This window comes from Cucurbitaria berberidis, assembly GCF_010015615.1.
Source record: "Cucurbitaria berberidis CBS 394.84 unplaced genomic scaffold K460scaffold_1, whole genome shotgun sequence".
Taxonomy (NCBI): domain Eukaryota; kingdom Fungi; phylum Ascomycota; class Dothideomycetes; order Pleosporales; family Cucurbitariaceae; genus Cucurbitaria; species Cucurbitaria berberidis.
The window spans coordinates 2,702,470-2,725,066 of NW_024468935.1; the positions used below are offsets into that span (position 1 = coordinate 2,702,470).

The 22,597-nt window shown below is 50.4% G+C and overlaps 10 protein-coding genes across 10 annotated transcripts; 3 read left to right on the forward strand and 7 right to left on the reverse strand.

The window, feature by feature from the left end:
* Positions 1-900: 900 nt before the first annotated feature.
* Positions 901-1,807, reverse strand: K460DRAFT_361352 (DUF336-domain-containing protein). Its single transcript, XM_040932439.1, has one exon. The coding sequence runs from the start codon at positions 1,738-1,740 to the stop codon at positions 1,294-1,296; it is 447 nt and encodes a 148-aa protein (XP_040793152.1). The 5' UTR covers positions 1,741-1,807; the 3' UTR covers positions 901-1,293.
* A 1,105-nt stretch (positions 1,808-2,912) lies between these two features.
* Positions 2,913-5,068, forward strand: K460DRAFT_391061 (uncharacterized protein; the record flags this gene model as incomplete). The annotated part of the gene is made up of 3 exons (XM_040935810.1): positions 2,913-3,866; positions 3,924-5,007; positions 5,049-5,068. The coding sequence occupies exons 1-3, from the start codon at positions 2,928-2,930 to the stop codon at positions 5,066-5,068; spliced, it is 2,043 nt and encodes a 680-aa protein (XP_040793153.1). The 5' UTR covers positions 2,913-2,927.
* Positions 5,069-5,466: 398 nt separating this feature from the next.
* On the reverse strand, positions 5,467-7,790 carry K460DRAFT_18160 (uncharacterized protein). The gene is made up of 3 exons (XM_040927056.1): positions 7,595-7,790; positions 6,328-7,535; positions 5,467-6,272 (listed from the first exon to the last, which is right to left on the reverse strand). The coding sequence occupies exons 1-3, from the start codon at positions 7,668-7,670 to the stop codon at positions 5,592-5,594; spliced, it is 1,965 nt and encodes a 654-aa protein (XP_040793154.1). The 5' UTR covers positions 7,671-7,790; the 3' UTR covers positions 5,467-5,591.
* Positions 7,791-7,956: 166 nt separating this feature from the next.
* K460DRAFT_301812 (uncharacterized protein) lies at positions 7,957-9,501 on the reverse strand. Its single transcript, XM_040929882.1, has 4 exons — positions 9,150-9,501; positions 8,643-9,092; positions 8,476-8,592; positions 7,957-8,425 (listed from the first exon to the last, which is right to left on the reverse strand). The coding sequence occupies exons 1-4, from the start codon at positions 9,265-9,267 to the stop codon at positions 8,175-8,177; spliced, it is 936 nt and encodes a 311-aa protein (XP_040793155.1). The 5' UTR covers positions 9,268-9,501; the 3' UTR covers positions 7,957-8,174.
* A 350-nt stretch (positions 9,502-9,851) lies between these two features.
* K460DRAFT_361355 (uncharacterized protein) lies at positions 9,852-10,553 on the reverse strand. The gene is made up of 2 exons (XM_040932440.1): positions 10,400-10,553; positions 9,852-10,351 (listed from the first exon to the last, which is right to left on the reverse strand). Exons 1-2 carry the CDS (start codon positions 10,520-10,522, stop codon positions 9,995-9,997), a joined length of 480 nt encoding a protein of 159 aa, XP_040793156.1. The 5' UTR covers positions 10,523-10,553; the 3' UTR covers positions 9,852-9,994.
* Positions 10,554-10,931: 378 nt separating this feature from the next.
* K460DRAFT_327636 (meiotically up-regulated gene 56 protein) lies at positions 10,932-15,023 on the reverse strand. The gene is made up of 5 exons (XM_040930679.1): positions 14,769-15,023; positions 14,655-14,717; positions 13,420-14,604; positions 12,152-13,369; positions 10,932-12,101 (listed from the first exon to the last, which is right to left on the reverse strand). Exons 1-5 carry the CDS (start codon positions 14,835-14,837, stop codon positions 11,220-11,222), a joined length of 3,417 nt encoding a protein of 1,138 aa, XP_040793157.1. The 5' UTR covers positions 14,838-15,023; the 3' UTR covers positions 10,932-11,219.
* Positions 15,024-15,895: 872 nt separating this feature from the next.
* K460DRAFT_18193 (uncharacterized protein) lies at positions 15,896-16,625 on the forward strand. Its single transcript, XM_040927060.1, has 2 exons — positions 15,896-16,065; positions 16,126-16,625. The coding sequence occupies exons 1-2, from the start codon at positions 16,007-16,009 to the stop codon at positions 16,526-16,528; spliced, it is 462 nt and encodes a 153-aa protein (XP_040793158.1). The 5' UTR covers positions 15,896-16,006; the 3' UTR covers positions 16,529-16,625.
* A 381-nt stretch (positions 16,626-17,006) lies between these two features.
* K460DRAFT_400648 (uncharacterized protein) lies at positions 17,007-17,293 on the forward strand (the record flags this gene model as incomplete). Its single annotated transcript, XM_040936344.1, has 2 exons — positions 17,007-17,076; positions 17,127-17,293. 2 exons carry the CDS (start codon positions 17,007-17,009, stop codon positions 17,291-17,293), a joined length of 237 nt encoding a protein of 78 aa, XP_040793159.1.
* A 174-nt stretch (positions 17,294-17,467) lies between these two features.
* Positions 17,468-19,381, reverse strand: K460DRAFT_327640 (MFS sugar transporter-like protein; the record flags this gene model as incomplete). Its single annotated transcript, XM_040930680.1, has 5 exons — positions 17,468-17,823; positions 17,910-18,408; positions 18,463-18,877; positions 18,928-19,133; positions 19,185-19,381. The coding sequence occupies 5 exons, from the start codon at positions 19,379-19,381 to the stop codon at positions 17,659-17,661; spliced, it is 1,482 nt and encodes a 493-aa protein (XP_040793160.1). The 3' UTR covers positions 17,468-17,658.
* Positions 19,382-19,736: 355 nt separating this feature from the next.
* On the reverse strand, positions 19,737-22,420 carry K460DRAFT_327642 (glycoside hydrolase family 31 protein). The gene is made up of 3 exons (XM_040930681.1): positions 22,288-22,420; positions 21,486-22,239; positions 19,737-21,432 (listed from the first exon to the last, which is right to left on the reverse strand). The coding sequence occupies exons 1-3, from the start codon at positions 22,301-22,303 to the stop codon at positions 19,896-19,898; spliced, it is 2,307 nt and encodes a 768-aa protein (XP_040793161.1). The 5' UTR covers positions 22,304-22,420; the 3' UTR covers positions 19,737-19,895.
* Between the last annotated feature and the right edge of the window lie 177 nt (positions 22,421-22,597).

Sequence of the window (22,597 nt, forward strand, 5' to 3'; positions counted from 1 at the left end):
TTTTTTAAAAAAAAGTTACTTTTTTTCTAGTTATTTAATTTATTTTAGGGCTATTTATATATATATTTATATATTTTATATTTTTTTAGTATATAATATATATAAATATATATAAATAAATTAGTAATTTTTTTATTTTATTTAAATTACTATTTAGTAACTAGTAATTACTAATTATTACTATTTAGTAATTACTAAATAGTAATTACTATTTTTTTTTAGTAATTACTAATTAGTAATTTACTAATTTTAGTATTTAGTAATTACTAAATAGTAATTACTAAGTAAGAACTATTTAGTAAATTAGCCCTACCCTGCCATGAAGCCCTCACCGGTGATGAGCTCCCAGGTGAGAAGCCTGACAAGGTTATCGCCGCTGCATTGATGCCCTAGGGCGTAGGTCGGTACCAATATCGCCCCGGGACGGCTTTTAGGCCGCAATGTACGGTTTAGCTATGTTAAGTCATCCAACGGGGGGCATATTGTTGACTCGATTATTGTGTCCATAGTCAATGTGCTGAGTGCTGTCAGCTGTGACTCGACTGGGTCTACATACTCCGACGCGCAAAAGTTATCTCATGTCATAGTTCAATGAAATGAAGATTGAGCTCCACGATCCCTGTTCCAGCGTGTGAACCAGAGACAGTTGCTCACAGAAATCCTGTTTTTGCGGTACGAATCCCCGTCCCCGTAGTCAGTGGAATGCCAAGGTGGAACAGGTGCCGTGTAGTGGGCTCTAAAGCCCACTTAGTCGATATATGCGGCATTATCCCTAACTGATTATTTCAATGGTTGTACTAACTCATTCAGTTGCAAAACATATTAGTACCTGTCCTGTTGTTGCCAGAGTGCTTGTCTAGTACAATGAATATTGTAGGTATGGAATCAATATACCTAACATGTACGTGTTGTAGATATTACACAAGTGCTCCGACTGCAGCTCACATCTATCGCTTAAGTTGATGGCCTATGAATGTGATGGTATCCATACAGTTTGTTACCCAGTGTGTCACTTTCTAATGCACATGAATCTAACTCCCGATAACAGTCGTACATCGCCAAAGAATATGATACCGGGCTAGAGGCTGAGTAAGTATCGAGCCAAACAGCAACTTGTCGAGAAGGGCAATGTTGGTACATTCTGATCCAAGTCAGGAGACTGGATGTACGGAAGGAGAAAGAGGTCGAAAAGGAGAGTAAGCGATAGAACTGATGTATTGGTTGGAACGTTGTCGCCCAAGCGGTTCCTCGCCGAATTCTCTACCAACACCCTTTATTCAATCTTTCATCAGCCTATAGCTTCGCCTTAGTCCCAAAGCTCTTTTCAACAGCCTCAACCCCTCTCTTAGCAACATCCTCATCCTGACTTGGCGTCCCTGTGCTAACCCCGATAGCGCCTACAACTACCCCATCCTTCGTAATGGGCACTCCACCTGCAATAGTCATAAACCTGCCCCCATTGCTATTGTTGATTCCAAAGGCAGGGCCGCCAGGCCAAACGTTTTCCTTGTAGATGCTTGTTGGTGCGCGGTGGCCTGCTGCTGTATAGGCTTTGTCGATTGCAATGTTGATTGATGTAAATTTGGCCCCTTCCATGCGTGCGAATGCGAGGAGATGACATGCGTTGTCCATGATTGCGATGTTCATGGGTATTTTGATTTCCTTGGCGCGCGCTTCCGCGGCAGAGAGGGCGATGCGCGCCCCGTCAAGGGTGAGCACTGGGACAGTCTTTGTGGTCATGATGTTCTGTAGGAGTGAGGAGCGATTCTGGTCCTTATGAAGATCAATTGTAGCTTACGGGGGATAGACTGCCGCTTATCATCATTTTCCACCACCGGATACTCCAGGAACTTTCGCTAGCCGGATGACGTAAATAGTCACGTGACCGGCTTCTCAACCGAGACTTGGTCGATAGATAACCTCATCCGTTACACGCCATTGTCGGTTGCTGAAAGCCGGCCATCACTCGATGTTCGTACCTTCAGCATATTATATTTACTTAGTCTGCTGTAAGTTGGAAAGACCTTGGTGGACGAGTAGCTGTATCGCAGCTCGGTGAGGTGGATCGCCGTATATGATGCGATTGTTGGTACGCGACGATACAAAAGATTGTGACAGCGCCTACGCCCTAGGAATGCATGTTGACCTGTCGCTTTGACCTGTCGCTAATCCGTAGAGGTACATAGAGTGCGGAGATGTTTATGATTACGTTGGCTTTTCTAGGGTAGGCTACTTTCGAGCCAACGGTCGCCAGCTACGGTTGCTCCAAATAGGGAGAGTATAAAAGAACAGGTAAAGGGCAAGTTTTTAACCTGAAAATCTTATGCCTTTTTCGATCGCGGATACCACCTAATTTGGCATTATTCTTCCTTAGCCCGTCTGTTGGTGTTTGCTCTTCATCGCTACTTTCTGACATTTGCTCTCAGTTTCATTCTATATCCTGCGATACCTTTGCTAGTCCACGCGAGCGTTGGTTTATAAAATCGTATATTAAATTCAATCGCAAGATCAGGAAGTCACGCAAAATCTTCAGCCTTCACCAGCTACAGACAGACGCACAGGGAACTGTGCTTTCACGAACTAACTGCTGGCTTCAGTATCAGGCACGCTCAACACGAAAGCTATGCGTATCAGAAAACATATACCTTGTTCTACCAACGCTTTGTCGTTGAGAAGATCCTCGCGTCAATCTTCTTTCACTCAGCCGAACTAGTAGTTCCATGATTCTGATTATATCACACCGAGCCGCCCGCCTTCACCCCCGCAACCCGCCTACTGATGAAAGTGAATCTACACTAATACGCTGCGCACCTGCGAACCTTTCTTTCTTTACTTTCTACCGCCCCACCCCAGTTTCTCAACTACTCTAGTAGCACATCTTCTCAGGACCACATGCGCTGATCGCGTACTTCTACGCTACCCACACTATGAAGGAAGAAGACATTCTCGCACGCCATTCCCGCCCCCAGCGATACTCTACATGGGTTCCGAAAACCCGCGACTGGCGCTACGCGACCGGCGTTTTCCAACACGATGACTTCGAAAACGACCCCAAAGACCGGTCTGCATGGGATACGTTAGATTACGACTACCAAATCAACGAAACGATCAAGGGCAAGAGAGAAGGGTTGAGCCGCAGCCGCAGTAGAAGTGGTAGCGAGCTAGGAGCGGACGATGCGATACTGACTATGGGGACTCCAGACACTGTTAGATCGAAGGCGGCAACTGAGTCGCCGCAAGTGGTGGTAGCAAGAAAAGCAAGATCGCCAAGGAAGAACAAGTGGGCGTCTGTTGCGAGGTTCAAACCAAGTCTTCCAGCGAAGAACGATAACGCGGAGCATAGATACGAACCCGAAAGCTTGACTATTCGACTACAGTTCACGGGAACCAACATCGCAGAGTTACAGAGGATCACGACCGCATCAGCATACTATCCACCAACACCACAGTCACTTGCCCGCACGCAGTCATCAGGCACTTCTCAAACCCTAAGAACGCTATGCTCACCCGGGACCCCAGCAACTTCCCGAACGGCAGATACAATACATACGCCGCATATTCTAAACTCTATCGAATCCATACACACATTTCCACGCTACCAGCGCTTGTGGGTCGATGAGACGCGAGATTTCAATATGAAAGCGGTCCGACTGACTATTCGGAAACCAGCCGAGACAGTCGAAGAGCTGGGGGCAAAATACCATTGGTATACTGGCGCGGTACCTATCGACGCGATATTTCCACCCGGCGTGCCATTATCCGCAAAAGAGATCAACGCGTACTACCCGCATCATGTTCGGCGAAAGGGCGTCATGCTACGGCTAACTAACAATGGTTATCGTGGACCAGATATCATGGGAATACAAGTAAGTAATTGAAGTCCTGACAAACTTGAAGGCGCTCTAGCTAATCTGGATCTCGAGGACTTCTTTCGCGGCCCCCCAACCCATGCCATCGCAGCACCTCAGATGAATGTTTACCAGCGCGACAGTGTCAAGTCTACAATACCGACTTTCAAGACCATAGGTTACAAGGGGAAGTCAGACAATAATCTATACACAGAGGGTCTAGCGTTGGGTAAGTTTCTGGAGACCACACGCCAGCAGTTTACAGTGCCGTCATTTGATGACCTGTTATCTGGCTTGCAACATATGCCGACCGGCTTGGACGCTCGTGGCCTTACTCAGTGTCTAGCCTGGTACCTAAAATCCCGGGACCTGTTCACTCCTAGGTTGGAGCTGAATGTCCTACACACGCAAGCCTTAATCCGCGCCCTCCGGCAACCTCTGAAGCCATTCGGACCGCAGAATTTAGACCGAAATGCGCTCAAGGAATGGCGAGATAACGGAAGTTTCGAAGCAGTGGGTGTCCAAGAAGAGCCAAAGCCTAAGCATAATTTGAATGAACAAGAAGAGCAAAAGAGAACTAAGCTACACATGGATCTCGACGACGACAGTGTGCAACTCAAACTCCGACTCCCCATTCGACACATCCTCACATTCCCATTCCTTGCGATAAACACTGTTGTAGGCGAAGCACTCAAAATGGGCATTAAGAAGGCGGAAGTGCGTCAAGCGGTGAGAGAAGGACAGACAGGACGGCGGGCGCTTGACGCTAAATCAGCTACACGACGGACAGAGGAGCGCCACACCGAGGTCCAGGAGGAAGGAGTTGCAGCCAAGGAGGGGAGTAAGGCATTCAACCGGGAGCAACACACAGGAATGGAAGAAAAGAAGCCATATCGCATCCCGAAGCGACCGCGTCCCACCGAGGAATCCCAAGCGCAGGGATCATCAGTGAAAAAACCCAGAACCACACCCGCGGCCAAATCACACATTCCCTCAAGGTCTCCTATGCCTCCCAGACTCTACGCTGGACATACACCACATGCATACGCCCGTCAGTCATTCCCTCACCCGGGAGCAACGCGCCTATCGCGAGAAGGGAACATGCCTGCACCTTCTTCGCCATACGTACAGCCACGACAGGCGGTGGATCCCATCTACGGTAGGAGGGAGTTCCAATATCGCTCGCCGACTCATCATCAGGGCCCTACGAACCAGCCTAGAGCTAGTTCGTATTCGCAAGGTGGCCACTACTCTCCGGCAGAGCAGCATCCACGAAGGCATCATGAAAACAGCTACCACCGCTGAAAAGAGCAGTGTTTACTGGTGAATGGCGGCGTAGGCGAGATGTCGACAATGTCTTTCGACTCTAATGATCTAGCTAGTTGATTTGGATAAGTCATCTTGAGGACAGTATATCTTTGACGATCTTGAGATAAATACACTTGTAAAGATTCCATGTGCGCATCTTCTCTACACCCAACTTCTTTGTACATCTGCGTCCCTAACACGAAGGTAATGATTAAGAAAGTGTATGTCGTTGAGCATTATATACCGAACGCTATATGTACATCGAGTTTGACAACAGTAAATGACGAGAACATCAAAGAATCGTAGCAGAAAGCAGGAAACTGCTCAATCAGAATGCCACTCACTCCCATTTGTGTCCCCAAACTCACTCCTCATGCGCCTGGAAATGCGTCAACCACGGCGCCCCATGTCCATCTCAGGCAAAGGGACACAGACTTACTCATCCCGCCCACCCGCCTCACTGCTCTCTCCCATACCCAAGTTTCCCGCATCCAGCTTTGCTAGCCCACTCTTCGCCAATCCACTCTCGCCTAGCGTGTCGCTACCCCAGGTCTTATCCGTCAGACCCTGGAGTAGTGTCTTGAGCTCTCCGACTTCCTTCCTCAGCTGTCGGACTTCGAGCACCGTAGTATCGAACTCGACATTTGGCCGACTGGACTGAACCTTCTTATCCCACCCATCGGCCTCAAAGTCGCACTCCTGAAGCACCTGTTCCCACTCCTGCGTAATATCCTCGTCATCCTCTCCGCGCCTCCTATTCTCTTTAACACTCCACGCCTCCTTCTGCTCGAGGAATGCCGTTACGATAAGCAACGGGCTATAAATCACCGCCATGACCCAATCATTGATCTTATCGTATCGTTTCTCCTCCATCCACCACTCAAAAGGCAAAATGAGAAGAAACATCTCGATAAGGTTGAATGGCGCGATGAAGACGTTCTCGTCGGGGGCGCGGACGAATTGCATCGTCTTCTGGGAAAAGAGGGCCATGTATTCATCGATCGCATTTTCCGTAATATCTTCGTAGGCCGAATTGTATAGTGCAATCAAGATATTCAACAGAATAACCATGACTACAAACGTAAAAACGTAGTAAAGTATGATGCCAAAGGGAGGCTATTGGGTTGTTAGCTACCAACCCTTGCGAGTGACGGGTGTCAAAGGTACTTACTGAAAAATTGTCAAATCCGTCGAATTCCGGGGACTGCATGACAGCGTTGAGCATGGCCTGAACGACAAAGGAGGTATCGTCGAGGGAATTGTCTGCGAGATCCAAGCCAACAAAACCCTGGAAGAAGCCCACCATAACAACCAGCAAGAGTGCAAAGAAGATGAGCGATTCGCGCATCATGACCTTCAGGACGACCAGCATGGCACCGAAGAAACGGAAAGTATCCAGATAAAGCAGCAGCCGCATCCAGAACATGGGCGCCGTGAAGGCTAGGAAGTCGTAAGATAGCTTGTTGAGATCATCACGCCTATGATGATGGCGGGCGTGTCCAAAGGCAACCATGCGCAGAACGAAAGAGACCGTGAGAAGCGTGTACAACGTGCTGTTGAACATGTTCCAGAAACTCAGATAGTACCGTCCGACTTTCCAGAACTTATTGGCTTCATCGCATATGAATCCCAAGGTGAAGATGTACAGCAAACCCTCGACGATATCCAAGTCTCCGGAAGGATTAATGGTGTTGATAGCGCCGGTGTAGAGGCCTAGAAAGATGAGAGTCATGGCGATCTGGACCCAGTTCTGGTACCTGGGAACGCGCATACGATCCGGATCCAGATGTGCCCAGAAATCGGTATTCGTCTTGTTCTCAAACGGCACGAAGCGGCTCGGATCATCGTCGTCCTGGACGATCCAGCCGCGCCAGAGGTAGTTGATGCACTTCTGGTAGCCTGAGCTCCCGATCACGGTCAACGCGTGCAAATCGACGGCTTTCTCCACCGCGTTTGTCGGCACCGTGGGGTTTCCATCTACGAGGGTAGAGTAGCGCTTGAGCAGGACCTCTTCGAAGAGGTAGTTCATGTCTTCTTCCGCCTCGATGAGACGCTTTGCCATCATCTCTGCGGCCACGGCGCGCACATCGTGTAGGTCCGAGTCCCAGAGCTCCGCAAGGGCTTGCTTCTTGAACCACTTCTTTACTACCAGCAGGCAGAATACCACACAGGCATTGTGTTCAGGTGCGCCTGCCTGTTTGGCCGTCTCTAGCACAGCATTGGTGATGATACTGCTGTGTGCCTTGGTGACTTGTTCTTCTTCCAGCTCGCATGGTATGACTTGCTCGATTTGGTGTTTAAGGCGTAGCGCTACCTTGGTGACTTCTACTGGGTCGATGGGCGATGTGGGCGCCTGTTCGCGGCGGGAGGTGGGAAGGACTGGGAAGAGTTAGGCATTGGTATACGACCGGGTAGATGGAGTGAAGGGTGAGACGGACTCGAGCTCAACTCGTCTTGTATTCTATGTCGCCTATCATGGCCATCAGAGTTGAATAGCCGACTCCACTTCACCATTGTTGCGGCGGAGCTGTGTCGCGCCTGGAAGCGTTGTAGGGTTAAGAAGACAGTTAGGAGGAGGAGCAATGAGGTCAATTCTCAGGAGACGATTAAGCAATGTCACGCGACGCGTAGAGCAGAAAAATAATCTCTTTGCGGGTACAAAAGCACGATAGCTAGTGTTGGCTATGATGCGCAAAAGTTGGACTGACTAGCTTGGCTCGCGACCATCGTCATCGCGCGAAAGGGCCAAGCTCTAATGCCAAAGAGAAAAACATGGACACCACAACTCGACTCCGCAACGCTAGGTGGAAAGTTGAAGATGTTTACTTGTATTCATTTCTCGAAGCGACACTCTACAACAACCCAAGCTAGAAAAGTCCGTCAAATGGAAGATGCTGTACATGCCCAAGTATGCAGCTCGAATCGAGCCTTTAACGCCATACGTCCGCTTTTCTTTCATGTCCCGTCATGATCATTCATGCGCACAAATCGGCACGTCTTGTCGTCCAGAATTAACGCTTAGTCGGCCTCCGCAACGCCACCCTCGTCGCTCGTGCTCTCATCCTCATCACCACTAACTTCCTGGTTCTCACGCTCGCGCTTCTCCATGAGCGCCGCGAGCTCAGCGTCGTCGTTCTCGGTGACGGCCTTTGGCGCCATCTTGACCTGGCAATCGCCTCCCGCCTTGGAGATGTTCTCCTTGATGTCGATGATGGCCTGTTCGAGGCACGCGATGCCGGCGCTCTTGTCGAGACATTGAGAGGTGAGGACTAGAAGCATTAGCGACGAAAAAAAGTTCCGGGTTCGTTCAATAGCATACCGTAGAGAGGAGGCGACACGAGTTTGACCTTGACCTGGTTATCGGGCGTGTTCTTCGCCTCGGCGCATCGCAGGGCCGTCTTGACGGCATCGATACCCTCATATCCGAAGCAGGTGACTAGAGAGGTCAGTATCTACACACACGTGTCGTTGGAATTCCTAGCATACCCTCAATGTCCGACCGCACCTTGGTGGGCTGCGGTGTCAACCGCTTGCCGATATAGCTTTGCAATTCGTCCCTGACAACATCGTTCGGGAAGGTGACATCTTTCCACACCTCTGGATTGGTGATGCTGAGCTTGAATGCGTCGATGGAGTGTCCGTACTTCTTGTTCAGGGGCCATGCAATGTCCTGGTAGATGTCCTCGATAGGTGTTTGCGTCTTCTCGGCAACGTGGCGCATAATGCTATGTACCATCTTTGACTTATTGTAGCGCTCCTCACACTTGACAATATCCTCGGGAGACACTCGGCGCTTGGACAGATCGATGTAGCCCTTGTCCTTGTCCACACGCAGCACGACGACGACTTCGTTGCGGCCAACGCGAATGAGCTTTTGGATGGAGCGGATACGTCTTCGCGACAACTCGGAGAGGAGGATCATGCCGTCGATGTTGTCTAAAAATCAGCACCATCAGCACCAAGTCATATGAAAGCGGCCTGTCCTAAACCCACCATATTCCAACAGCTTGACATATGCGCCCATCTCTGCAATCTGCTTCACGTTCACCATGACGAAGCTCTCCACCTCCGGGTACTTCTCCTCATAGAACCGGCAATTCGTTAGAGACATGATTGTATGTGTGCTCCTTCTCGACTCCTAGAAAGCTGTGTGTGGTCGTTCGACTCGTTCGCTAATGTGGGGTCGCTGTGCCCTGTGGATTCCCTGCCCACTTTGTTTCGGTGTGGTTACGACGATGGAGACGGATATTCTCGAGTCGCAGACGACCTTGAACGAGTATTTCGGCGAGGGCGATTGGTGTCTTGGGCGGAGGTCGAGCGGGATTGTCCTCGGTGTTGGTTTCCGTGACTCAAAGATTTGCCCACTGTGTGAGATCGCCCGCCCGGCGGGGCGACAAGACTAGTCTGCGTTTGGCTTGGTGCCCTCCATCAACCTCAATTTCTATAATCGCACCCCACCCTTTCAAGCTCAAACGGACTTTCATGTTCTCTTCTAGAAAACCAAGCAACATATCTTCCATATGTCAATAGTGCTATATATTTCAGTTTGATGTGTTTTCTCCACATTGCTCCTCACGGCTTCACTTTTGCATCAATCCCAGAGTACAGATGACCTAGTCAAAGCACCAGTGAAAACTACAAAATGTAGAAGACAAGAAGGGACAGAATTCGATGACGAATTGTTAGTTTATTTATGCTAGCTCATACATGTTTGATCTGGCTGCTACAAGACCTGGAAATCGCAAGTCAAGTATGTCCCGGATGCCAATGGATCCGTCATATGAAGTCATATACCTAGTAGACTCTATTGTCGACGAGTCACTAGCACGTGCATGCGCCTAGAAGCCAAAGAAGAGCGCACCAAAGGCGACGACAGCGCCGAGAGTCGAGCCTCTAGCAACCTTGTCCGCTGCATTCACCAGTCCCGGACTCGTACTCGCGCTCGCACTTGCCGTAGTAACGGTTGTCTTGCTCGCTACATGTGTCACAACAATCGTAGACGGTCCCACGCTTGGTGCCTCGCTCGTCGCCGTCGTCGTTTCTGTTGTAGTGGACGTGCTGACCGGAACGGTCTCACTGCCGCTCGTGCTAGTCGAGGTCTTGAGAGTGCTGTTCGCACTTGCTGGGGGCGTGGGGGTTTGGATCGTCATGCTTTCACCATCCGTGCGAGAAACTGGAGTAGAGACGACGATGGTCTGGCCCGCAGTTAGATATGGCAAATGCAATATCGTGGTAACACTTACCTGAGTTGAGGTCTGGGTCGTGAGCCCACTAGTAGTAGAGAGCGGGTCGGTAGGAAGACGAGATACAACGCTCTTGACAGTCTCGGTGCCCTCGATGATCGTCGTGGAGGTAATGACAGTCATAGTAGTGACAACATCGGTAGCAAGGCCTGAGGATACAGCGTGGAAGTGGGCCGAAGCGATGTTGATGAAGAAGAGGCCTAGAAAGGCCAAGTGGTTGAACATGAACATGATGTTTGATGATTTGTGCCTGGCTGGTTGAATTCTGGTCGTAAATCGGTGGTTTGTGGGCGACGAATTGAACTGACTCTGCGCGTGAGTACTTGTTTACGTGCGGCGTGCCAAGTTCTGCAGCCAGAGAAACAGGAAAGAGCGGTTTAGTGATGGTGATGGTGAAAGTGGTTGCTCGAGCACTGCTTGCACACTCACGACGAGACTCTGCGGATTCTTTCGCAAATTGGATATGGCAAACAACTTTATAAGGTGCTACAAAGCGTACATGTATTAGTTCGTGTCGTTCATACACGTGACACCCGTTGTGTTGCACTTGTCTGTCTCTTCGGCTCTAGGGTGGCGGGAACGACATAAGGGGGCATGTCGAGAACAAACTGAACCACCTAGCAGATACAACGAAGATGTGTTCTTTTGCATCGATTGATTACATTACCAATGACCTTGTGAAGTCGTATTATCCTTATCAAACATACGAGCTCTGCTTAATGCTATGAATGCGTGTGAAGATGATGCCACAGAGGCGTGTGTCGGTCCAGGGTACCATATCATATCCAAACGCCACCATCACCTAATTAGTGACGTTCCATCAGGTCCCGCCGCTCTCGTCCTCTTGCCCATTACTAACACCCGAATTATCCTTTGCAGTCTCAGTGCTTTCTTCAAGCCTAAAATCCGCGGTATCCCCTTGCACGCGCTCAATCTCATTCTGGATCGCCAGCACCCAATGATCTCTCTCGGCTCGTGACCTGGCTCGGAACACGACAGAGCGTCCTTTGCTACCCAGCTTCGCAACCCTCTTCAGCTTTGTCCTCTTCCCCTCCTTCCTCTGCTGTTCGCCCCCACCCGCCCCTTCCTCCGCTCGAAACCAACTCTTTGCTTTGCCGTGCCAAATAACAAACGTAGTCATAACATCTTCATCTGTGCTCGTCCAACCATCTTCGAGATAAATGCGCGGTAGTGCATGATGTCCCGGTTTATTAGCATCGAACGTCTGATTCTGATATAGGAGATCAGATTCTGTGAGGAGGCCAGAGTAAATATAGCAGTCTTTCAAATCGAGGTTGGCAATGCGCTCGTGGTGAATGTGTGCGAGTTGCTTGCCTACTCCGTTTCGTAAAACATCGCGGAATATGAGCAGTGTGCCAGCAGTGAGGAGAACACTGCAGCGCGTAAAGGGTGCATGGATGCGTGGTTTGCGGTAGAGCATGCCGCTCATGTTAATACTGCGGCAGCAAGCGATACCGCACATGTTATAAAGGTCTGGGGAGGCGAAAGATTGTGTGACTTCCCACTTGCGGGCGAATTGGCCAATGTGCGCTTCAGCTTCCTCGTCAATGTTGAGAGCGCTGAGGTTACGGCTGCGTGTCGATTTGTAGAGAGCAATGTCAGAGGCTGTGCGGTGTTTCCAGTACTTGGCGAGCGCGCGAAGATGCTGAATCCACTCTTTTCGACGTGCTTTGTCCGCAGCCTATTTTATTATTAGTACATGTAGTAAGTCCACAGTGAATGTTGACGCACCTGTAACCGGATGATGAGGCCGTTCTTCATCACCAGCTCAAATGTGCGATCTAGATCAATGTCCTTCGTAGCGCCATCATCACGAGTTGAATCATTGATGTCCTCATCGAAATCTACATCCGAGCCTTCCTCGAGATCTCCATCCACCGGACTGGCACCCAGCCTAGCTTTACGAACTTTGACAACGTTTGCCAGATTAATGTAGCCGTCGCAGTTGAGTAGGTTTTGTTCCTTGCGCCCTGCCTCGTCTGCTGCATCCTCATCGTGTAATCGTCTAGTCTCAGCTGTGCCTGAGTGGCCCTCTAGCAACCATTCGATATGGTTGGCCTTGAGAGCATATGGGTTAACGGCCCAGCTTTCGGGTATGGTATCCGCAACCGCCTGTGCTGCTGGCACAGTTGCAGCGCCAGAGGCGGGAAGCTTGGGTGGAGGCGGCGGTGTAACTTTCGTAGGGCGTGAGAAGACAAGGTACTGATCGTGGCTTGCAAAGTAGAGTTGCTTATGGTACAGCAAACCCAAACGCTTCGCCCGCCCGCGTTGTCCAGTTAGCCTGATAAGAAAACCTTCCACGGGGACGGGCTCGGTCAAAGTCTTTTGCTTCCTGCGCGTCACTGCAGTAGTAGGATAGTGTGTCTTCGGTCGCAACTCTAGATCGTGCGACTTCAGCATGGCGATGGTACCGTACATTTTGCGCTCGTTAGCTCCATGGATCCACTCAAGTCGATCGTAACGTTTCCATGCAAGTCCTATTCGATGGTCCTTCATCCAGGACTCCAGGACGTCTGCCCACTCGGGTGCATCTTGCAGCTGGTCCAGACAACGACTGATGAGCTCTTTAGCTACTGCTTGCTCCTCCTGCATAGTTTTCAGCATGGCTTCCTCCGTGTCCTCAGCATCTTGGACTTCGTTTTGAGAGGCTTCTAGCTTCTCAAAAGGGTTGGCTATCCGCACACTCAAGCTCATGTCCGGAATATTGATCTGAAGTTCGGAGGCGCGATGCCAGCCTAAGAGATTTCGAAGAAACGTATACCATTCGACAGCATTGGAAGCAGTCCTGGCCTGCATGATGAAGATCAGGGTAGCATGTGGACCGGGCGCGGAAACGACCATGGACTTGTCCAGTGAGGAGTAAAGATTGACTTTGCTGGTTTTGCGAGCCAGGGGAATCTCGTATGCAGCTTTCTTGCCGGCACCCGAGTTTTCGATCTCTGGAATAACCTGAAGGAGACTTAGTACTTGGCTTGCGCTAAATTATACCCAAGACTTACTCGTGTCTTGTAAAATTGCAACACAAAATCAGCATTGTCTGAATGGCTGTGTCGGCAGACGACCATGTACTCCCGCCACTTGTCCTTGATGCGAGAGACCACTCTTTGATTTACATTCTCATCAAAGTCATCCGGTACCTCCCCAGCAGACGCAGAATCGACTCGAACAAGCATGCGCTCCATCTTCACAACGATTCCGTTCTTGATTCTCTGCCGTCGAATCTTGGACCCTGCCCGCTGAACGGTCATCTGCGCCTTCTTCGCTTTTAGGTGAATGGTGGCACGTCGCGTATCCTCTGGAATGTCGAACTTGACTAGGTTGCGGAGATGCGATTTCTTACGCGCCAGGTTCTCTGGTGGCGAACCCTCCTCGTGTTCTAGGCTTGCTTGCGAAGAACGCAGCTCTGACTTCCTCTTGACCTTGGCCAGTATTCCTTTCGTGGGCGGCTTAGGATCGACATCAGCGGGTGTCGGTGCCTTGTGCGTGTCAGTCTTACGAAGCAGAGATGAAGTTGAATCGGCGTCTACCGAGGCCCCTCCAACGGTTGACGGCGATGCACCACGACTCTCTACAGTAGACAGCGGGCGTTTGCCCAGCGACTTTTGTCCTGGTTCGTCTTGGCCGGTAGGAACTTGTAGGCCACTTGCCTGCACTGTAGGTTCCTCTTCTTGTGCTGGAGTATTGTCTTGTCTTTCGTCAGACTCGCTGTCGCTGTGGTCTGCCGTGGCTCGCGTTGAAGATGCAGTGACGAATGTCTTGGTGCTTGACCGGCGGATCTGGGTTGGTTTCCTGGGGTCGTTTTCGCCGCGCAAATCTCCCTCGTCTTCTAATTCTGAAGGCGCATCTACAAACTCTTCCACCTCGCTGCCCACCATGACATCCTCTTTCCGCTCCGAGCCCCGGGGGACTTGCAGAGCAGGGGGTGTGGCCGTCGTCGCAGGCGCGGCGCCACTGGCTGCACTAGGCTGAGCATCTTCGGTGCCCTCGTCCTCTTCCGCATCGAGCTCTTGGGGTGGCGGGAAGCTGTGCTGGAAAAGAGCGGACGAGCTGGGACCTTCAAGACCACTCAGGCGTCGTTGTCGCGCGTCGCGGGGGTCTGATGAGAAGGTCGCGGCGCGCCTTGAGTAATTGATGCGCAGGTGGTGCTTGTACCAGTCGCTGCGATGTTTGCCTAGCCATGCGGTCTGTAGCTATGTATGAGCACTGAGCGAGCAATGGGTGCGAAGGAGCGTACGGGGATGGGACCGATGAAGAAGCGCCTCGACGTGAGGTAGAGATGCTCGGGCGTTGCATGTTGCTACAATTGTTAGTACGAGAGCCAGAATGATAGGCATGACAGTGACTTTACCAGTTTCTGCGCCGTGAAGGAGTCTGGGGACAGGTTCGCGACGTCAGGCTGCGGCCGCTGTTGGGTCATTGGACCTCTCCTGTGTTGAATTCGCCGCGGAGGTGAGGTCAATTCACGTTATAGTGGGGGTAGTAGTAGTCTGAGACATGGAAGACGTCTAGACAAAACACATCTAGTAGCTAAGGATACAAGTAGATGGGCTGCATGAAAGGAGAGGCAGCCGCAACGGCGCGTCACTAGGGGAAAGCAGGATCGTGGCCCGCCAGATGGAGGCATCTGCGCACCCGCACGTCGTCATTGGCGCCATACCCCTAGTCGCACGTCTGGACTTCGCAGCATGTTCGATAAACAACCCCCAGACACGTCGAAAAGCATTGTACAGGCAACAGCTGCACAGAAGTGCGTCGTAGCTATAAGGTGCGACTCCAGAGGTGAACCTACCATATGCGGCAGGTCTAGCCTAAAGGTATCGATTCCAGCCTCGAGTCATCGGCTGTGGCCTACCATGACCCAGATCCTTGCTGATTAAATAACTTCTCTTTCTTCTTCTACACTAGGATCCAGTGCATTGAAAGAGTACTGCATCCCCACTATTGTGTTCCTAGGCGTCCGTTTGTTTTAGTTACCACTAGGAGTGGAGGGGTGGATGCGAGCCTCTACGACTCTGGTAACCTTATCAAGTAATAAGTCATAAACTCTTAAACGCAGACTCTGGCTTGGCTTCTAAGCTCATTACTCACTACAAGCAATCCGCGGCATTGCTACAAACCCATAAGCCCATTCGCCAATGTAGACGTCCCGATCGGTGACCGCAATGTAGTAGCCAGTATATCAGGTGAGCTCGATAGGACTTGCTGTCGCCAAGGATACCGGTCAACATGTTCTGCCTCAGAATATCTTGCTTGTCCAACAATGCATATCGTACCCGGGTGGCGATGTCGCACCATGTGGATAAAGACTATGGTAAGTGGATCCCTGGCAAAGCGCACTGGCTGTTGGATAGGCGGTATAAACATACGAACCAGCTTGCTCAGCCCCGCAAAGTCAACCTTTCATACACAGTTGCATTTCAGTATAAGAACTCAGGGCGGGGTTAGTGACACCATTATCGCTCCCAATTCCACGCGTACGCACTACCAAGTTGCGCTCCTAAACATCGCCAACAGTCTTTTGATCCACATCATCATAATCAACCCTTGACGATTAATACAGCTACTATAGCGTTAGTTAAATATCCCATGCTATCCAGATTTTGTGCCGCCAGCACCCTCATTCAACGAGGCGTATTCCTTACAGCGTAAGCCCCACACATTCGCCATCTCAAATCCTAACATCCTCAACTGACACCGCTCCTAAGCCACGCCTCCTTCCACACCCTTTCTACACGAGCATCAGTCAACAGGGGAAAGTCAAAAGGCAGAGGAACTCATGTTGCAAAGTGGCAACTTGCCCTCATCATCATCGCGAGCGTTGTCGGCTTTCTCCTACTCACCCTTCTATCTGTCGGCATCATTCGATGGCACCGAGCCAAGCGGACAGAGCCAGTGATCATTGAGGAGAGCTTGGAGATGCAAGGCCCTGGGCCAGATGGGGTCAAGGCCTCGGGGGAAGGGGAATCTGTTCAGAAGAATAAGCCAGGGGCGGAAGATACTAGTGGGAAATCGAAGGAACCTGATATCAGAGACCATAATAGAGCCCTCGATAGGCCCCCTGCGAGAGCCTATAATCAGCCGAGGGGGTATGTTGGAAGAAAGGGATGAAGGAGCATTTGGTATTTATAGGCGCTTGAATGCGTTTTGGGTCTCTTTTACGGAAGAACAGCGAGAGCTTCTTAAATCTAGCGCATACCCATCACTAAAACTGGGTGCCATGTCAATGCTTCAACTCGTTCTGGGAGTCCCACAGGGACAGTTGTGAAGCATACTAGGCTTGAACAGCTCATGGACTGTCACTTCAATCACTTAGTCGTTGAAGTAATCGGGAGCAGTGTAGTAGCATTACATTGATGCACTTCACTAAAAGTGTCGTTTCTCCCGCTGTGAAGACATGAAATTGTGCATAGGTATAAATATCAAAGGCGTGCAGGTAACTAGAATTCATATTCCTGAACAATAATCCCCCGAAATGAAGAAGATCAACTCATTAGTATCTATATCGAAGTTTAGCGGTCGTTCTGGAAGCCCCGCTCGCTCACTATTAAGAACGACATTTCCCCGGTCTAAATCCACTACATCTGCAATGTCGCTTGGAAAGCCAAACCTTGGAATCCCAGAAAACCCCGAATATGATAAAAACGAAGCGCAGAACGGTGAGGCTTTTGGCCCTGTACGGGCTTAGGAGTGACTGACACTTTTATAGCTTCTCCTTTCGACCCGGTCCCCCACCATGACGAGTCACATGCTGGCCCGTACGGCGTAGAAGCTCCACCAGATTGGAACTTTGTGGTGACGGTTACCGAAGTCACTGTAACCGTGAAGGCAGATAGTGGAGGCGAGGTAAATGCCAAGAAGGAGGATCATGAATAGCTGAAGTCATTTGAGATAGGCGCGACTGAACATGAACTTTGAACAGATATGAAGAGTTTCGTACGTATAGAAAGGGGTCGTGACCCTACCTCTGAAACCTGTAACCATTCACCGTTCGTTAACTCAATTTCCAAGAAAAACAACGACATGTATAATCTAATGAATTGGTTCTACGGGTTCTTGAAATGTCGTAATTCTAGATTCCTTCTTCAATACATGTCTTGGAAGCATGAGCTGAGCTCAGCTGCTTGATAGACGTCGTGTATTTCCCCTCTCTTCCACGGATTGTTCTTGCAAAGAACTAATCTACTCCAGAGGAACGAAAATCTCGTTCCTCACATCTGGCGTTGCGAAATGGTCCCAATCTAGTGAACTGCCGTCACCGTGTTACCGGCCAAGTGTTTCCTCGCTCTCTCAACTCTTTCTAGCTCAATTTCTCGCTGCTTGTCGTCTAGATTGTCAGGTAGTGTACCCAGGGCCCTTTCACCAAACAGCAAATCGATCTCCTCCAAACCAAGTTGTTTTGTCTCCTGCAGTCGTATTAGCATCTGACCCACAAGTCCAATTTCACAACTCCACATACCTTGAACATTAACGCAATAGTCGGTAGCGTAACGCACAGATTGAAAGCCACAAAGATGAAGTAGAACTTGTAAGTGATCTTTCCAAGTCCAATCGGTGAGACCTGCGACCACACAGTTCCGACAAGCCAGTTGCCGATACCGGTGGCGAACGCAGAACCGCGTCCACGGATACTCAGCGGCATAATCTCAGACGCATACACCCATGAGATTGGGCCGAACGATACGCTGAAGATACACGACACCAGAAAGAGAAAGAAGACACCGGCAGCCGACAGGCTATCCTTGCGCGATCCAGTGGCCTTGGTGACTTGCGCTCCAATGGCGGCTTCACAGATCAAAGCGACGGAGATGGCGATAGTACCGAAGATGAGGGGCTTTCTTCGTCCCACTTTGTCGAGGAAGAAGACAATGAAGAAGAAGTTGAAGATAGGTCCGACGACATTGTAGATGCTGGTTACGAGGAGGTTGCGGTCCCCAGTTATGCCTAGATTCTCGTAAAGAATGGTGGAGTAGTAGCCAATCACATTGATACTAAATAGACATATTAGCATAAGGAGGCATCTGGAGATATGGAGAGGAACATACCCTGTCATTTGAGTAAAGACCTGCACAAGGGTAGCATGCATTAACCTCTTCCTCCAAACAGGCACTGTAAACATGACTCTCCATCCGGGCGCCGTAATCGCCTTTTCCGCATCTATGGTCAATTTGATTTCATTGAACTCCGACTCGATCCACTCATCGTTGCTGCCGTCATAGTGCAGCTTTCTGAGCACCCTCATTGCTTCATCCGAACGGTCGGTTTCGACGAGGTAGCGAGGGGATTCGGGGAAGAACATTATACCGCAGATGATCATAAGGCAGGGTAGACATTGGAAGGCTAATGGGAAACGCCAGGAGAAGGAGCTTGTTTTGGGCACCTTGGACGAACCATAGCCGACCCATGTGGAAATAATGAAGCCAACTCCGATCATCTGTTGGGCAATACCGACGATGAGACCTATAAAGGTCAGCTATAGAAAGAGAAAATTGTGGGGGTGCTATGCATACCTCGTGTCTTCGGATGAGCGCACTCAGATTGGTAGATAGGAACCGACATGGACAACAAGCCAACCGCCCAACCAGCCATAATGCGTCCCACAAGCACCATCGCAAGGTCTTGAGCAGCGCATTGTAGTATCGCGCCAACAAGGTTGATCGTAGCACCGATAAAAATGGTCTTTCGACGACCAAGAGAGTCCATCGTGAACCCTCCCCTATGGCATGGTTAGTAACTCATCTCTCTACGTTGGCCTAAGCAAGCTTACATTAGGGAGCCAAACACTGCTCCTCCCGAGAACGTTGCATTGATGGCGCCTATAGTAGCTGAAGTCTTCGTTGTATGGAAGAATTCCAGGAAATGAGGCGATTGGATAACTATGGTCATAACACCGCTGTCATACCCAAAGAGGAAGCTGCCCGTCGCAGCAAAGATTGCAAGGCCAACATTGAACAAGAGACCCATGGCTGCTGCTCTTCAATAGCCCACAATGTTGAATAATTAGAGCGAGGATCGCAGCGGCTCGAAAGCATCAAGACGCGACCACGATATATAATAATACCGAGGTAGCATGTACTCACACCACGCCGCTGGGTTATGCTGGTCATGTCACACCAACTTGCTGTGGCGTGCGTTCAGTCGGAAGCGCGCTCCTAGTCTCCATGAGCTGCCCGCAGAGGACCAATGGGTCCACCACGTCGCGCGAGAAATTGGGCGTGATCACCCTGAATGTGAAAAAAATCCGGGGTAGAGACGGGACGAGATCTTTGGGGTACAGTGGTGTAGCGGGGCTGATGCATGTCCGTTGAACGTTCAATTTCCCGCCAATGATTAAGTGCCGCTTTTCACGCCCGCCGGCCCGCCTTATAATCATGCCCGTGCTCCTGCGGTAAGACTCCTACTTCAAGCCTTGCACACGACGACTGCAATTGTGTTGTGCTTGTTGAATAGAGCCGGTGGTTGATGTCGGCCCGCTCTCCTATCCAAGCTTAGATACCTTCCAATCACCACTCAGAGCCTCGATGCCTCTGAGCTCACCGCTGCCGTGAACCTCTAGCTTTCCTTTCGGCTCACCAACCGTATTCACTAAGACCGCTTTATCGCCTTCACTAACTCCATAGAGCCTCACTTCGCCTCCAGAGCTGAGCCAGTCGTACCCAAAGCCACCCTCGCCCTCCGCTTGTCCAAGCACCAACACAGTACCTTCTCTGACAAACAAAGGACAATGAAGGAAGCCGAACTTTTCCTTGACCCATCTACCACCCTGCACTTCCTTGCCGTCCCAGAAGCTGAACCAGCGACCGGGTGGAAGGTAATACTCTGCACTTCCATCTTCTTCGAAGACTGGGACAGCTAAGATCTGACTTCCTACCATGAACTCGCGGTCCAAGTGCCAGGACGTTGGGTCATTGGGGAACTCAAGCGCAACTGCACGCACACTAGTTGGCCAACCATTGGCAATACTCTCTTCCGCCTGAGCGTACAAATACGGCATTAACTGGCGTTTAAGTTGTACCCAGTGTCGAAGTACATCCGTGCAGTTCTCGGGCTCCGTTGACGAGTTGTCAACTAGCCAAGGAACACGGTAAGAGTTCGATCCGTGGAGACGGCTATGCGAGTTAAGCAGTCCAAATGCTACCCACCGCTTGTAAATCCACGGTGGTGGACTGCCCTCGAAGCCACCGATATCGCTGGTCCAGAATGCGAATGAAGCAAGACCCAAACTCAGTCCTCCGCGGACGGACTCTGCGAGCGCAGCAGGCGTGGACTCGCAGTCGCCGCCCCATTGCAGTGGGAACCGCTGGGTGCCTGCGCATGCAGTGCGGGCAAACAAGATTGCTTCGTGCTTGCCGTAACGCTTCTGTACGGCTTCGTATACTAGCTTGTTGTATATGAAAGCATAGTAGTTGTGCATGCGGCTGGGATCCACGTTCTTGTCATGCCACTGAACATTCTTCGTCGGTATGCGCTCGCCAAAGTCCGTCTTGATCGAATCAACACCCATTTCGAACAAGGACTCCATGCATCCTCGGAACCACTCGCAAGCTTCGGGATTTGTAAAATCTACAACTGCCATGCCTGTCTGCCAGAGGTCCCACTGCCATACATCGCCATTTGTTTTCTTGAGCAGATAACCTTTCTCTGCGGCGTATTTGAACACCGGACTTGCTTGTCCAATGTATGGATTTGTCCAGACACTCACTTTGTTGACGAGTCCAGCGTCCTTCATGCGTTTGATTTGACCCGCAGGATCGGAGAACGACTGCGGATCCCAGATGAAGTCGCACCAATGGAAGGCGCGGAGCCAGAAACAATCGAAATGGAAGACCTCGACAGGGATCTTGGAATCAGACATTTTCTCGACAAAGTGACGGACTGTTTTCTCATCGTAGGAAGTTGTGAAGGAAGTGCTGAGCCAGAGACCGTAGGACCATGCTGGGACGCGGCTTGCTTTCCCAGTGAGAATGGAATACTTTGTTAGAACTTCTTTCGGAGTTGGACCGTAGATAAGATACCTTTAGGTGTCAATGAGGTACTGCCATAAGCGGCCGTCGCGTTGGTAACTCACCACTTCAGTCGCTGTCCTTCAACAGTCGTTTGCAATCTCGAACATCGCTCACTCCCGATCTCCATATCAATCTTGTCGGGCGTATCGATAAACACGCCATAGCCTCTCGAGCTCAACCAGAAGGAGATGTTCTTGTAAGCTTGCTCACTCGATGTGCCCCCGTCTTCGTTCCAGACTTCCACATTCTGGCCGATCTTGTTCCACGCCCCGAAACGCTCACCAAGTCCATGAATAGACTCACCGACACTCAGCTCGGTCTGTGTGAAGACGTAGTGTTTGTGTGAACTCAAATCTTCCACTGTCTTCGGTGTGCTTAATGCGGGTGAATATGCAAGCCCAACACTGCGATTTTGTAGTGAAGTCAATGTTTTGGAACCGTCGGTAGCGTGGAACTTGATGTCGAATGAGTGCTCATTGCCACTGACAGTAGCACTCAACGCGCCAGATGTAATAGTAGTTCCTTTGTCGTTCTTAGCGACCTCGCCTTTGGACTCAGGTCGTCCAGCAGGGAAGAGTTCGAAATCGGGACCAAGCCGTCTAGCGCCAGCGAAATGCGTAACCTCGAGAGAAATCACGCCGTCGAACTGCGCTTCGATATCGATAGAAAGAGTGCTCAGGTTGAGCGTGTCGCCACGGGAGAAGATCTTTCTAGTCGGACAGAGAAGGGTGACAGCCGTGTTATCTCCACGCGGAGTCACGTTGTGTACTTCTTCGGCGTGTTGGACGGTAAACTGGTCATTGACCAACCACATACCTGTATCTAGTTAGCTTTTGTCCCATTGCGTCTCTTCGAACTCCATACCATCGCGAAACTTCATATTGCTGTCGTCTTCTAGGCTTGAAGACTAACGTTGGATCTTGGTGATTGACTTGAATATGATGTTGATTCACAGACTCCATAGCTATTCTTCATCATCCCACTATTCGGATACACGGTACGACAGCCCGTAGGTGTAGGTGGTGTATGGACGGATGGTTTCGGTACATAATAGTCCGGTACCCCTCACTGCGGGGTATTCCTCACAGCGCATAACTTGTTGGAAGACCACCAACACCTCAACTGAAATAACTTGTGGGACCTATAAAGAAATGTGGGGGGATTGTCGGTCGAC